We start from the raw sequence: 13,359 nt of genomic DNA, 5'->3' as shown, positions 1-13,359 counted from the left end.
ATTGATATATAAATTATATTTTGGACTTTTCCACTAGTAGCTATGGTACCTGTAAATCACATACAGTTTAGCTATTTGTACTAGTGTTTTTATAACATGAAGACCCTCATTTCATACAAGCAAAACAAAATTATATATTATATTGTTTTATACACATAAATGTAATATACATCATAAAGAATAATAAAACAAAAACCCATGTACACTTCATTCTACTTAAGAAGTGGAAGTGTCCTTCCTTAATTCCTCTTTCTTTAGCAAAGTGACCACCATTTTCAGTCTTGTGTTTATTCTTTTTCTTTTTATCCTTGTGCCGTTACATTGGTATGTATGTCTATATCACTTCACCAACTTGCAAGTAATTTGATGAAAGGGGAAAATATTTTATCTATTCCTCTATTCCTCCACAGCTCCTAGAATATACCAGAGATAACCAAAAGGGCAAATCCTGTACACACCCTGGCTATATCAACTTAAGAAAGTCAGCGTCTCTGAGACCGAGTTTCTTTATCACCTGTGAAGTGGGAACAATCTACTCTGTCAGGAATATTTTAAGCATTCAGTGAATTCATGCTGACAAAATATTCTTCACAGTACTTGTTTTTGTAGCTGTTCATTAAATATTAGGTTCATTCCCTCTCACTGCTTTGAGCTATGCTGAAAGTCTTCAAGGTCCCATCACACAACTTTATTAAATTAAGGTGTCCAGTTGCTGCAATTGTATTCATAGTACCTAGATATTTTGGGGTGGGTAGGATGAACACAGACATGTTGTTTTAGCTTGTCAGTTCCATTGTATTCTCAGGAAAGGTCTTTAATCAATGACATTAGTATTATGAACTATCTTGTATTGAGATAAATTCTGGTCTCAACCACTTAATGTTTTTGAAACTTTATATGATGCTCTTTAACTGATAAAATCATTGTTGAATGAATGTGTTTTGCATGTGTATTTTATTTCCCCTATGAAAAAGGATACTTTTGCCCTAAATATATTGAAGCACTTTCTAATGCCAACTTGGAAAGAATTTATTTCCATTTTGTAGAGAGATAGTAGAGGTAAAACAATTAGTTCTAATATAGTGGGACAATGTGTATCAACGGGATGTTAGTCATTCACAGTGCTACCTCTTGATATTAGATTTTTGTTAAAAAGTGCTTCTGGACTTCTGGTTAAGGTGGTGACATAGATAAACACAGCTTGCCTCCTCACACAACTACCTCAATTTTCAGCTAAACTATAGAACAACCATCATTCAGAACCATCAAGAAATCAAGCTGAATGGAAGTCATTCAACTATGGAATTAAAAAGGAAACTACATCATGATTGGTAGGAGGGGTAGAGATGCAGAACAGGCTGGTCCCACTCATGTGTGGTGGATAGAAATTGGGAGAGATATCTAAGAGGCGAAGGGTCCCAGCCCCACATTAGGCCTCGCAGCCAAGGGTTCCAGTGCTAGGAAGGGAAGTTGTCATAACTTCTGACTGTAAAAACCAGTGGGGATTAAGGCTGTGGAAGACAGAACTGCTGGACTCCCTGGCAGTTCCTCTTAAAGGGCCTGTGCACAGACTTACTGAGACTCATTCCCTCTGAGCTCCTACATGAGGGTAGCAGATTGAAAAGCATCAAAGACATACGGGTAAGAACTGAATTGCCTGACATCAGGGTGAGAGCTAGGGGGCAACAATGGCTGGCAAAGGCTATTGTTCCTTTCCTGATCCCTCCTCCCAATAGAACCACTGAGCCAGAAGGTGAGCACCATATCTGAGACTCCATCAACCTGGCTCACACTGTTTGCTCCATCCTGGTGATTCCCTGAGGCTCAGCCTCACCCAACTTTTGGGCCCATCCAAGCTGTTTGGCTTTTCCATATGAATGGCTTGCCTTGGCCCATCCATCAGATTTTCCTAATTAATTTCAAACAAGAAGCATCAAGCCTCAGTGAGCCCCATACCTCTCGCTAAGTTGCCCCAGGCCTGGCACTAATAGCAGCCAGCCTTGGTTCACAGCTTGGCTTCACCTTAGCACCTCCAAGCCCAGGACAAGTAGTAGCCATCTACAGTGTGCTTTGTAGCTTATGCTGTGTGACCCCAGACAGAACACAGGCAGTGGCTGACCTTGGATGTACCAATAGCAATCAAAGCTTAACTATAAGAGGAGGGTTTACACAGCCCACAGAGTGGGCACAACTTGAGTACTTAGCTTGGGTAATAGGGGAGGCTGTGACACTGGACCCTACAGGTCACCTACTACATTAGGCCACTCTATCAAGCCTGGGAGATGTAGCAGCTCTACCTAATATGTGGAAACAAACACAGGGAGGCTGCCAAAATGAGGAGACAAAGAAATATGGCCCAAGTGAAAGAACAGAACAAAACTCCAGAAAAAGAAGGAAACAAAATGGAGAAAAGCAAGCTACTAGATGCAGAGTTCGAAGTACTGGTTGCAAGGATGCTCAGTGAAATTAGTGAGAACTTCAAAAGTATAAAAAAGGATATGTAAACCATAAAAAAGAACCAGTCAGAAATGAAGGATGCACTAATTAAAATAAAGAAAAATTTACAGGGAATCAACACCAGAGTGAAAGAAGCTGAGAATCAAATCATCGTTTGGAATATAAGAGAGCAAAAAACACCCAATCAGAACAGCAAGAAGAAAAAGGAATCCTGAAAATGGAGGCATAGGTAGATAAACTGTACCTGCTCACACAACCAAAAGAAGGACAACAACAAATTTAAAAACAAAAAATAGCCCAAACTGCCAGAAAATCAAACTGTATGGAAGTCTGACAACCAAGAAGTTAAAGAAGAAACATTCATCCACACCGGTAGGAGTGGCAGAGATGGGCAGCCAGGGCAGAAAGGACTCCCAGCAAGGAGGTGGCTTGAACACTGGGACAGGCAAGGCAGGGACTGGTGGACCAAGTGGTCCCACATTTGCAGGTGGATAAACCGGGAGGAACAACTGGGGTGCAAGACAGACTGTGCAACCAGGTTTCTAGTTCAGGTAAATAAAGCCTCAGAACTTCTGACTGTAAAAACCTGTGAGGGATGTGGCAACAAGATAAACTCCCAGATTCACAGGAGAGTTCCTTGGAGAGATCCCCAAGGTCCTGGAACATACACAAACCCACCCACCCAGGGAATCAGCACCAGGAGGGCCCAATTTGTTTGTGGTTAGTGGGGGAGGTGACTGAAAGCCAGCCGAGAGAGCTGAGCAAGTGGCATTGTTCCCTCTTGGGCCCCTCCCCCACTGACAGCACCACAAAGCAGAACGTGCATTGCTCCACCCCAGTGAATACCTAAGGCTCCACACCTTACTATGTGAGAGGTGTGCCAAGACAAAAAATATGGCCCAAATGAAAGAACAGATCAAAGCTCCAGAAATGGAACTAAGCAATGAAGAGATAGCCAAACTATCAGATGCAGTTCAAAACACTGGTAATCAGGATGCTCAGAGAAATGGCTGAGTATAGTCACAAAATAGAGGAAGAAGTGAAGGATATGCAAAGTAAAATAAAGGAAAATATACAGGGAACCAACAGTGCCAGGAAGGAAACCTGGACTCATATCAACAATTTGGACCAGAAGGAAGAAATAAACATTCAACCAGAACAGAATGAAGAAACAAGAATTCAAAAAAAATGAGGAGAGGCTTATGAGCCTCCAGGACAGCTTTAAATGTTCCAACATCCCAATCATAGGGGTGTCAGAAGGAGAAGAGGAAAAGCAAGAAATGGAAAACTTATTTGAAAAAATAATGGAGAATTTCCCCAATCTGGCAAAGGAAATAGACTTCCAGGAAGTCCAGAAAGCTCAGAGAGTCCCAAAGAAGTTGGACCCAAGGAAGCACACACCAAGATTACATTATCCAAGATTAAAGCACACATCATAATTACATTATCCAAGATTAAAGATAAGGAGACAATGTTAAAAGCAGCAAGAGAAAAGGAGACAGTTACCTACAAAGGAATTCCTATAAGACTATCAGCTGATTTCTCAAAAGAAACCTTACAGGCAAGAAGGGGCTAGAAAGAAGTATTCAAAGTCATGAAAGGCATGGACATACACCCAAGATTATTCTATCCATCAAAGCTATCATTCAGAATCAAAGGACAGATAAAGAGCTTCCCAGGCAAGAAAAAGCTAAAGGAGTATATCACCACCAAACCATTATTATATGAAATGTTAAAGGGTCTTCTTTAAGAAGAAGAATATAAAACATATGAATAATAAAATGGCAACAAATACATATCTATCAACAATTGAATTTAAAAAACAAAATAAATAAGAAAACAGTACAGAAACAGAATCATAGATTCAGAGAACATTTTGATGGTTGCCAGATGGGAGGATGTTGGTAGGAAGGACAAAAAAGGTAAAGGGATTAAGAAGTAAAAATTGGAAGTCACAAAATGGCCATGGGGATGTAAAGTACAACATAGGAAAAAGAGTAGCCAAAGAACACATATGCATGACCCACGGACATGGACAGGCTGTGGGGGTTGCCTGAGGGAGTGGGGGTGTGCGTGGATGGGGGCAAGGGAGGAAAAATTGGGACAACTATAATAGCATAATCAAAAAATAAAATAATAAAAAATGGTTGTGAAATTTTTTCACAGAAAAATAAATATACTAATGTAAATAATTCATTTGCTTACTCTTTTGGTTACACAAAATAAATTCCTTTAAAAACAAACCAATTTTATTTTGTTTATAAACCATCAATATTTCTTTTAAAATAATTATTTATTCCTTATATAATGTTCAAAATACAGTTTTGGAAAATATTCTTTAGCTCATTTCAGAAAAAAACCAAAGAATTATAGTATCTTATTAGATCAGTCTACCACTGCCTTGAAAGAGAAGAAATGGAAGATTCAGCAGCCATGCTAAAAACCAAAGCTTGGAAGGATCTTCATGGTAGTAATCGAAGTTGGCTGAAACTTTGACATAGTTTCAGAGCATCCCAGAAGGCCATTCATAAAAGAACAGTATTGGACAGGCTTCTGCAGAAATATTCGGCAAGACAAACAATGTCTGTGATATTGATACAAAGGCTTTGGGAGGAAAATACTGTAGTTGAAGCTTTGACCTCATCAGGAAGAGACCACACATATATCCATCTCCTTGACCCTTCATCCATTCATCCACCCATTCATCCAACTATCTATATATGTCAGTCAGTCTGTTGGTCTATCAAAAAAAAAGTCACCAGCTTTAATACAGTAGTGTAGGCCCTACAGTATACAGCAAAATAGACTATATGAGAGTAAGTACTCTCTATAAGACAGGTAGTACATATCATCAATTAATTTTCTCCATAAATGTTTCTGGAAATTCAAAGTAATACATGAGCATCTATAAGGAATTATATCAGATTCAACTTTACTACACAGTCATAGAGTCATGAAACTGGAAGGGAACTGTGCAATCATCTAGAAGTAGGAAGAAAGGAATTTGAACAGAAAAAAATCAGTTATATAGACTTAAGGTTTCTAAAAGAATAGGAACCTGACATTAAGAAATAAGCACAATCTATAAAGTACTGGAGAGTGCATTTTTAGCACAATTGACTAACGTGTCCTGAAATGATAGAGATACCTTTGTCATAAATAATACAACCTTACTCAGACATTGCTTGCTATTTGTTAATATTGCCTCTGAACTTTCAGGTCAATAATATAAATTATATTAAGATTTCTTTTATGTACAAAAATTCTACCAAAATACCATGAACTTATATTACATTTAAAAATCAACAACAAATAGCACACTGGAGGAAAGAGGAATATTTCAATAGAATACCTTCAATTTTCCCTGAACTCAAATAATAGCTTCTATTTTATCATATTTTTACCATTTCCACGACGGAAAAGTGAGAGCAGGAGCAAGACCCTTCCTTCATTCAGAACACATGATCACCGGACAGTATTTTACTCTTGAGATACGGTTATCTCCTGACTTTTGAAAAGTTATTTTGACAATCACTTGCCATTCTCATATAAATTTTACTTTCATCTTGACAATGAGAGCAATTCCAGCATGGAGATTGCAGTTACAAGTTATCAATGGGAAAATGAAGTTCAAACTAGTGTGTTTGGATTATGGCATGAAGAAGGTCATTGAAAGGCTCTGCTCTTCAGGTTTCTACAATATTACGTAAAGTCCAATTTACCCAACTGCTCCATTCATAAAAAACATGGTACAATCCAAAAACTAAATGCACAAGGTTGTTTTTAGTTTTTCTTAAAGATTATATTTATTTATTTTTAGAGGGGAGGGGAGGAGGGAGAGAGAGGGAGAGAAACAATGATTGGCTGCCTACCAAGAATTGAACCAGACATTTCATTTTTCAGGACGATGCTCAACCAACAGAGCCACACTGATCAGGGCTCATTAATGGTTTCAAACTGCACTCCCTAATTATCAATGATGTTGAATCTCTTTTTAAATGCTTATTGGTTATTCTTATATCTTCTTTGTGAAGTGCTTGTTCAAGCCATTGCCAATTTTCTATTGAGTTGTCTTTGAATAATCTGTCTATTGACACAAGTCGACTAATTAGGATTCCAATACCAATCAAAGAGAAGGGAATTTGTTCTTATGGGAAGCTGACTGTGTTGTGGGAGGTTCTATGCAGTTACTTGTAGTAATCTCCAATCTTTGTAACAAATCTAAGAGTGACGTATAACGATTTCTATTTTACAGGTGAGAAAACTGAGTCTCAGACAACTGTAAGTTAATTTCCAAAGATTGTGAGGGAAAATAAATAAGAAAGAATTTAGCGTTTTTTGACTGAAAGAAGAAGAGAGATCAAGTTTCAGATATAAGGAATATCACAAGGGTAGAAAGTAATGATGTTCATTTGTTCTCTATTAACTATAAGGCTACAAAGAAAACAGTGGGTTTAAAATGCTATATAGAATAAATTATGGGAAGCATTGTTCCTTCATTGTTAAAACACTTGGCTGCACCTATAAAATTCCAACACTACTTCCAGTTAAGCATACTCAGTGAAAAAGTCAAACTATTAATTTGATATAATGTAGACAAAATAATCACTTAGTTGAGCAATAATTTCACTTTCTACTTTGGGTTTTCTTCATTCTACTTACAGATCAGAAAAATAAATGTACTAATGTAGGTACTAACACTACCTGGATTCTAAGAATTAGTTAAAACCTAACTAACTGCATGTATTTTCTTATATCCTTCAAATAATTCTTAAGGATGAATTAGATAAACATGAAAGTTGAACCATGTGAGGTGCCATTTTTATAATCCTAGGATTATGCAGCATATGTAAGATTCAGAAAGTTTATCATAAATCTCTGAATAATCACAAATAGAACTCTGAGAATGGCTGGGCAGAAAACTAGAATCAATTCCCTTCCTGCATTCAAAACATTGTCTTATAAATGTAAATATGCAGCTTAAGTAACAGAATAGTAAATGTTTCGAACAGTGTTAGTGAGATATAATATTATATCTTTCTCCTCCTCTGCATTTTTTACATTTTTTATTGGAAAGAGAGAAACACAAACCTAACCTTTTTAGCTGTAAAGAAGTTTTAAAAGACATAACAGGGTAACTTTAGGTATGATTGATTCTTAAGTGATTACTTTCTGGCATTGAGAATATTAGACAGCTTTTCTAAATATCTTTTTAAAAAATGTAGTTATTTATTTAATCCTCACCCAAGGATTTTTTTTTTCATTGGTTTTTAGAGAGAGAGGAAGGAGGGGGGGGGGAGAGAGAGAGAGACATCAATTGGTTGCTTTTGCCCTGACCGACCAGTGGTCAAACCTGCACCCTAGGTATGTGCCTGACCAGGAATAGAACCTGTAACCTTTAGCTAAATGGGACGATGCTCCAGCCAACCAAGCCACACTGGCCAGGGCTACATTTTTTTTAAAAAAATCAACATACTCATTGATTCAGTTCTCCAGCAAGTTTACCAGAAATGTGCAGAACAAATATGATGAGTTTAGAAGATTTTAAACCCTTAAACTCTTAAACCCATTTTCTAAATGTATAAGGAATGTGTTTTTATCATTAAAAACAAATGAATAACAAAAAGTCTCCATAAAATAAGGGACATAAAGGAAAACATTTTCATTTTGAATACCAAGATCTACCACATGTGCAAAGATGTAATCAGAAAAATAAGAGAAAATGAATCCAGAATTTCCCACATTTAAAGCATAGTGTACATATTTTGAAAGAAGAAGGAACTAACAGAAATAACTTTAATACTCTCATTTGGGTCATAAGACTCTCTTCAGGTCTCACACCAGAGACCCTGGTGTGCTTTAAGTAGAAGAGCCCAGATAGTGATACTTCTGTGTTTTGAGCTAAAAGATCATCAATTTTGTAACTCTAAGTAAGCATGTTGTTTTAAAAATCTGTGATTAATATAACCTACATTAGCCAATAATTTAAGACTTTTGTGCTCTTCAAAATGCTACATAACCATCAAGCTGATTTCATATGATGAAATTTATCATGGGAAAGTACATGCCATATTTTAAAAATGGTTTTATGCTATAACTAATAGATCATTTTTTCTTTTTGTGAAATATTTAGCCTAAAAATTACTTTCTGTGAAAATTTGTCTGACTGAAAATTCATCACTAGTATTTATTCCATGTTTCCAGACCATAAATTGTGGCATTGTTATAAAATATGTTATAAGACTTTGGTTCTGGCTTTATATTTAGCTTATTTAGTTGGCTTACATGACAACATTAGTTGTTAACAATGAAACTTAATTTATATCAGGTGAGCTCGAGATGACATCTGGGACCTGTTATGACCTGATGCCGCTTGGATTTATTTCAACAAGGAAAGGAAAAGCGTTATAACCGCAGTTCTGATCGAGAAATGATTCAGAATTCAATTGTTCTGTAGCATTTGGACCTTGTCCATATATCAGTTATTACCAATCTTCCTCCCACATCTTGCCCTCCCAATTTGAAATAAGCAAAATGTGTTTTTATCAGTCTCTATTGCACATGGCAATCAAAAGCATTTTGCTTTGCATTTGCAAACTTCAGCTTCATCTTTTTCAAATAATGTATCTTCTTGTGAATAATTACATGAGGAACATTTTGTTGTTAACAGTCATTTAAATTATTTACTGGCTTTTTTCAGTTCCCTGGAAAACACTAAACGTGCTCTTACCATTTGTCTGGCTTATCTGGCTTGGCTGGCTTTGGCACAACTGGATTTGGGAAATCATGTTGGAATGTGACTCCAGAGCATCCAAATTTGTGAAAGCAGAGTGTTATCCCAAAAGTGTCAAGCAGCCAAATGGTACCAGTTTCAATAATGGTGCCAGAGTGTTTTTCAGAAAGACAGTTTCTGTTTAAATCCCTGCTTTTTTGTCCAGGATCTATAGATGATCTATTTGTCCCAGAAAAAGAAAAAGAGCCAGGAGCACCTGAAGCTTTATCTTTTACTTCCTTTATAAAGTCATTTGATATTTCTGCTGCACTTTCCTTATTTGATTGTATCAATATTATTTCCTTTTTTTTAATGAAATCACTTATTGATAAGATATAGTTGGGGAATGATTCATACTTTGTAAAATATTACATATGTTTTAGACAAATAATATAGTACCTTTTATATTTATGTATAAACACAACTCTAAAAGATCAAAGACTAGGTTTATGTTGCATATTGTTTGCCATTCATTCACTCATTCATTCATTCACTCATTCATTCATTCACACATATATATATATATTTTTAAGTATAGACAAGGCAGTTGCTTGGTTTTGTGAAGGAATATAGCAATGAGTAAGACACAAATCTAATCTGAGTTCACTCTATTAAAATTATTTAAAAATATAAAAATTATATAGATAGTTGAAGAAGAGAGGGAGGATGTAAGAGAGGAGTGATAAAAAAGAAATTTGGCAAAATGTTAACAATTGGTGAATTTTGGATCACGAGTGTCAGGAATTCTATGTACTATTATAACTTTTCTGTACGTTAGATATTATTTAACACAAAAAGTTATTGAGTGTCCTCTCTGAAAAAAAAAAAAAAAACAGTAGCTGGCCTATCTAAGAACTGAGGGTTGGGATGCATAGAGTCCTCAAGTACGGCAGCTGCATCTCAAGTCTCTTTTACCTCCCTACCGCTTCTGGAATTATTCTTTAAACTTGGGAGGCATTCTATAAATATATAAACTTGAGTGCTTACTTTTTTCTCTGGAGTCCCAATTTTCAGGCAGAATTTCTTCAGACCATGAAACTATTTTAAACTGCATATACAACACACAGGAGAAAACATGCAAGAGACAACTTTATAAACCGCTATGTGTAAGTCTCACCAACTAGAAGGCAGTAGGTTTGGACTGATTTCTTGATCTCTTTTGCCACTTTCCATGAATTTAACACCCAGTCCTCACTCTCAGACTACAAGCAAGTTGTAAGCTGGAGTTTTATCTTTCTCACCTTTATAAGCCCAGCATAAGCCCATTTGTGTGTAAGTGCTCGATTCATGTTCTGTGACTGTATGAATGAATAAATTCAGTTTCAAACTTTTTTGCCAAAGACCTTCAAATCGATTTCTCTTCTTTTCTTTCTCACACCAAGGCTCCCCTGATCTTCATTAGGATGCATCAGCCCACAGTGTAAAATTTGATCCATGTGATTCTCTTTAACAGCCTTTCTAACTAGAACTGTAATGTGCAAACTATATTTAGGAAAAGGTGTGCAAGGAGTCTGTCAAAAGGAAACATGTCAAAGCTGAAGACTATTAATAGTCAGCTAATATATTTAGCATATATATATCTAATATGTTTTATGTCTCTTTAAAATAAAAAGCCTTATATTATGTATATATTTTCAGTGACACTTGAATAAAAAAGTAAAAGGCGTCTAAAGAGAGGAAGGGCACTTCAGGATTTGGAGAAACCCCTCAGTTTGATGATAACATTTTGAGTCATCTAAATTCATACCTATTATCACTTAAGTGAACATTGACGCTGCCACTGGATCTTATACAAATATTCAGATTTTTGCCTTCCTCGTCTTTCTGAAGGTTATCTCCCTGGTTGCTCTGAAAATCAGGTGACAACCATTTCCCATGATGCTTTAAGGGCTGTCAAACTGTCCATCAAGCTGTCACCTGACCAATGGTTCCCATGGTTCTTTTAGACTTCCAGTATGATAAATTGAAAGGCACTATTATCTGTCTGTTGTGAAGAGGAACTGTTTGGGCTTTGATAAGATATCACTACTCCCAGGTGAGAGGCACTGACAGCACGTCAAGGCAAAACAACACATAGAAACACTGGACAGGGTAGCACAGGTTTACAAACATCTGTTGTCATTATTTATTACTTTTCTTTGGGTTTAAGTTTCTGACTCATCCTTAGATAATTCCAGAACAGATATTTTGCTTTCTAGCTTGCAAATACCAATTGCTGCTCTTTTCATCTTGGGAGAAGAATCTTAAAATTGAAAACACATCTGCCTACCTTTTCGATGCATTGCACACTGCTTTCCATCTTGTAACCGACAAGTTCTGTGTTCCTGTCCAGGCCGTCATTTACTTTAAAAAGAAGAAAGTATCTGAGAATAAATTTACTTCACTGTAATAAATAACTGGATTTAGGGTGGCTAAATAATAAAATTAATTATTTATGTCCTAGAGGTCATTATTAATATACCAATATACAAAACATATGAATTGGTTTAAGTGTTGGAATATATTAATTTTTATTTTAGTATTGATGATGATAACATTAACAGGTCTGATATTTATGAGAAATGAGGTTGGTGACATTATCAGCTTCACTTTTTAATTGTTCTGATTATGCTCCTATACATCTAAAAACTTGAATTTCTATACAAGAAATATGAATAGAGGGAAAGACGTAAGCCCTCCGTGGATGGACACTGTAGTCGGGATGGGGATAAGAAGGCCTGTTTCTCATGGCAGGGGAGGGTTGTGAGGCAAAGGTTTTCTGAAGAAATCTTTTTGGCAGGTAGGAATATTTCATTAAAGCTACAGAAACAATTTTATATTTAGAATTTAATCCTTGGACTTAAATATCTAAATAGGCATCAACAGAGACTTAGGTATTAAAAGCTGAATATGTAAATCCTTACTGCATGTAAATATAAGTTTATTCTTTACAAGTTTCTAGCTCTCTTTTTTTGTAATTCCTTCTTTTTCTCTTCTTTCCCTGCTAGTTTAATGACATGTAATGGCAGGTGTCCTATGGGCTCTGGGCCCTTACATACTATCATTATGTTAACACCTGAACATACCTTTTGGAGATCTGAGGGATCTGAGGGAATGTGATCTGTTGTTATTTATTGTGGTTTTTAGCAGAATAAAAGTACTGTAGTTGGTTGCTAACATCACCACCTTGTGTACAAATATTTTTTTGCATGCAGTTCCCTAATGCCATTAAGTACTACTGCAATTTTATTACCTAGTAAAGTAGCACTTCAATTACAGAGAAAATATTTAAATAATTTTGTAGTTCAAAAAATCTGAACAAATGAACTATGATTTATTTTTAGTTCTTTGTAATTATTTAACTAGCTAACATTCTTTTGCACTCATAAGAAGAAAAAAATGTCTCAGAGCCCTAAAGACCTGAGACTTTGTCAATACACTCTCTAAAACAATGGCAAGGAATTCAGAGTAAAAAGGAAAATAATGAGTCAAATTTCCTGAATATAAATAACAATACCAAGAGTACATATAGACAGTGCCTCTAGCATCTGACCGGTGAATCCCTGACTCCAACATATTCTTTCATGAAGCATTTTTAGCTCACCCAATAGGTTAATTTTGGAAATGATTATTGTACTTACTTGAAAGTATCATTTTGGTCTCTATCCAAAGATGAGGAGAACCTCTTGATGAGGTTCTGAACGTCAAACTTCTTTTTCTAGTGGCTTCTGGCATGTTTTATAATTTTCAAAGTCCTTGGAGATCAATGACGTTAAACTGACTGGATTGCGTTACTTTTCCAAAAGGATGCACCTGTGGTCTAATGAAGGAGGTAGAGGCTAGAGAGGAAAAGACCAGAATATTCCATTAATTCAGTGTAGCTCCTAAAGGAAACAAACAAACATGCTCCCTGTTACTTTCTCCCATTTCTAACATAAGACAAAACAAAATTCCACATTTGGATTTTGTGTCCCTTCTTTCATAGTGTCTCAATCTCTCCCTTTCTCTGTAAGTGAACTTATATTAAAATTCATTGCCTCACATAGTAGCTAAATAAGAACTGTTACAATTTGTTGAAAGGAGCATCCAATGCTTCTTTCACTTCCAGATTTTTCTTTTAAAGCTAAAGTTAGATTATCCAGTAAAAACTT

At 36.0% G+C, this 13,359-nt stretch overlaps 1 protein-coding gene across 1 annotated transcript in view; it reads right to left on the bottom strand.

Moving 5' to 3' along the window:
- Positions 1 to 13,359, bottom strand: part of LOC128780200 (uncharacterized) — a 486,095-nt gene that overhangs the window by 134,836 nt on the left and 337,900 nt on the right. The window contains exons 3-4 of the mRNA XM_053918121.1: positions 12,850 to 13,047; positions 11,499 to 11,572 (exon numbers count right to left, since the gene is read on the bottom strand). Coding sequence (XP_053774096.1) covers positions 11,499 to 11,569 — 71 coding nt within the window. The 5' untranslated portion in view covers positions 11,570 to 11,572; positions 12,850 to 13,047. The remainder of the gene's footprint in view (positions 1 to 11,498; positions 11,573 to 12,849; positions 13,048 to 13,359) is intronic.

The sequence above is a fragment of the Desmodus rotundus genome, chromosome 2 (genome assembly GCF_022682495.2).
Source record: "Desmodus rotundus isolate HL8 chromosome 2, HLdesRot8A.1, whole genome shotgun sequence".
In the NCBI taxonomy this organism is placed as follows: domain Eukaryota; kingdom Metazoa; phylum Chordata; class Mammalia; order Chiroptera; family Phyllostomidae; genus Desmodus; species Desmodus rotundus.
Note: the sequence above shows the minus strand (reverse complement) of the source record. Positions and strands in the feature narration are given on the sequence as shown.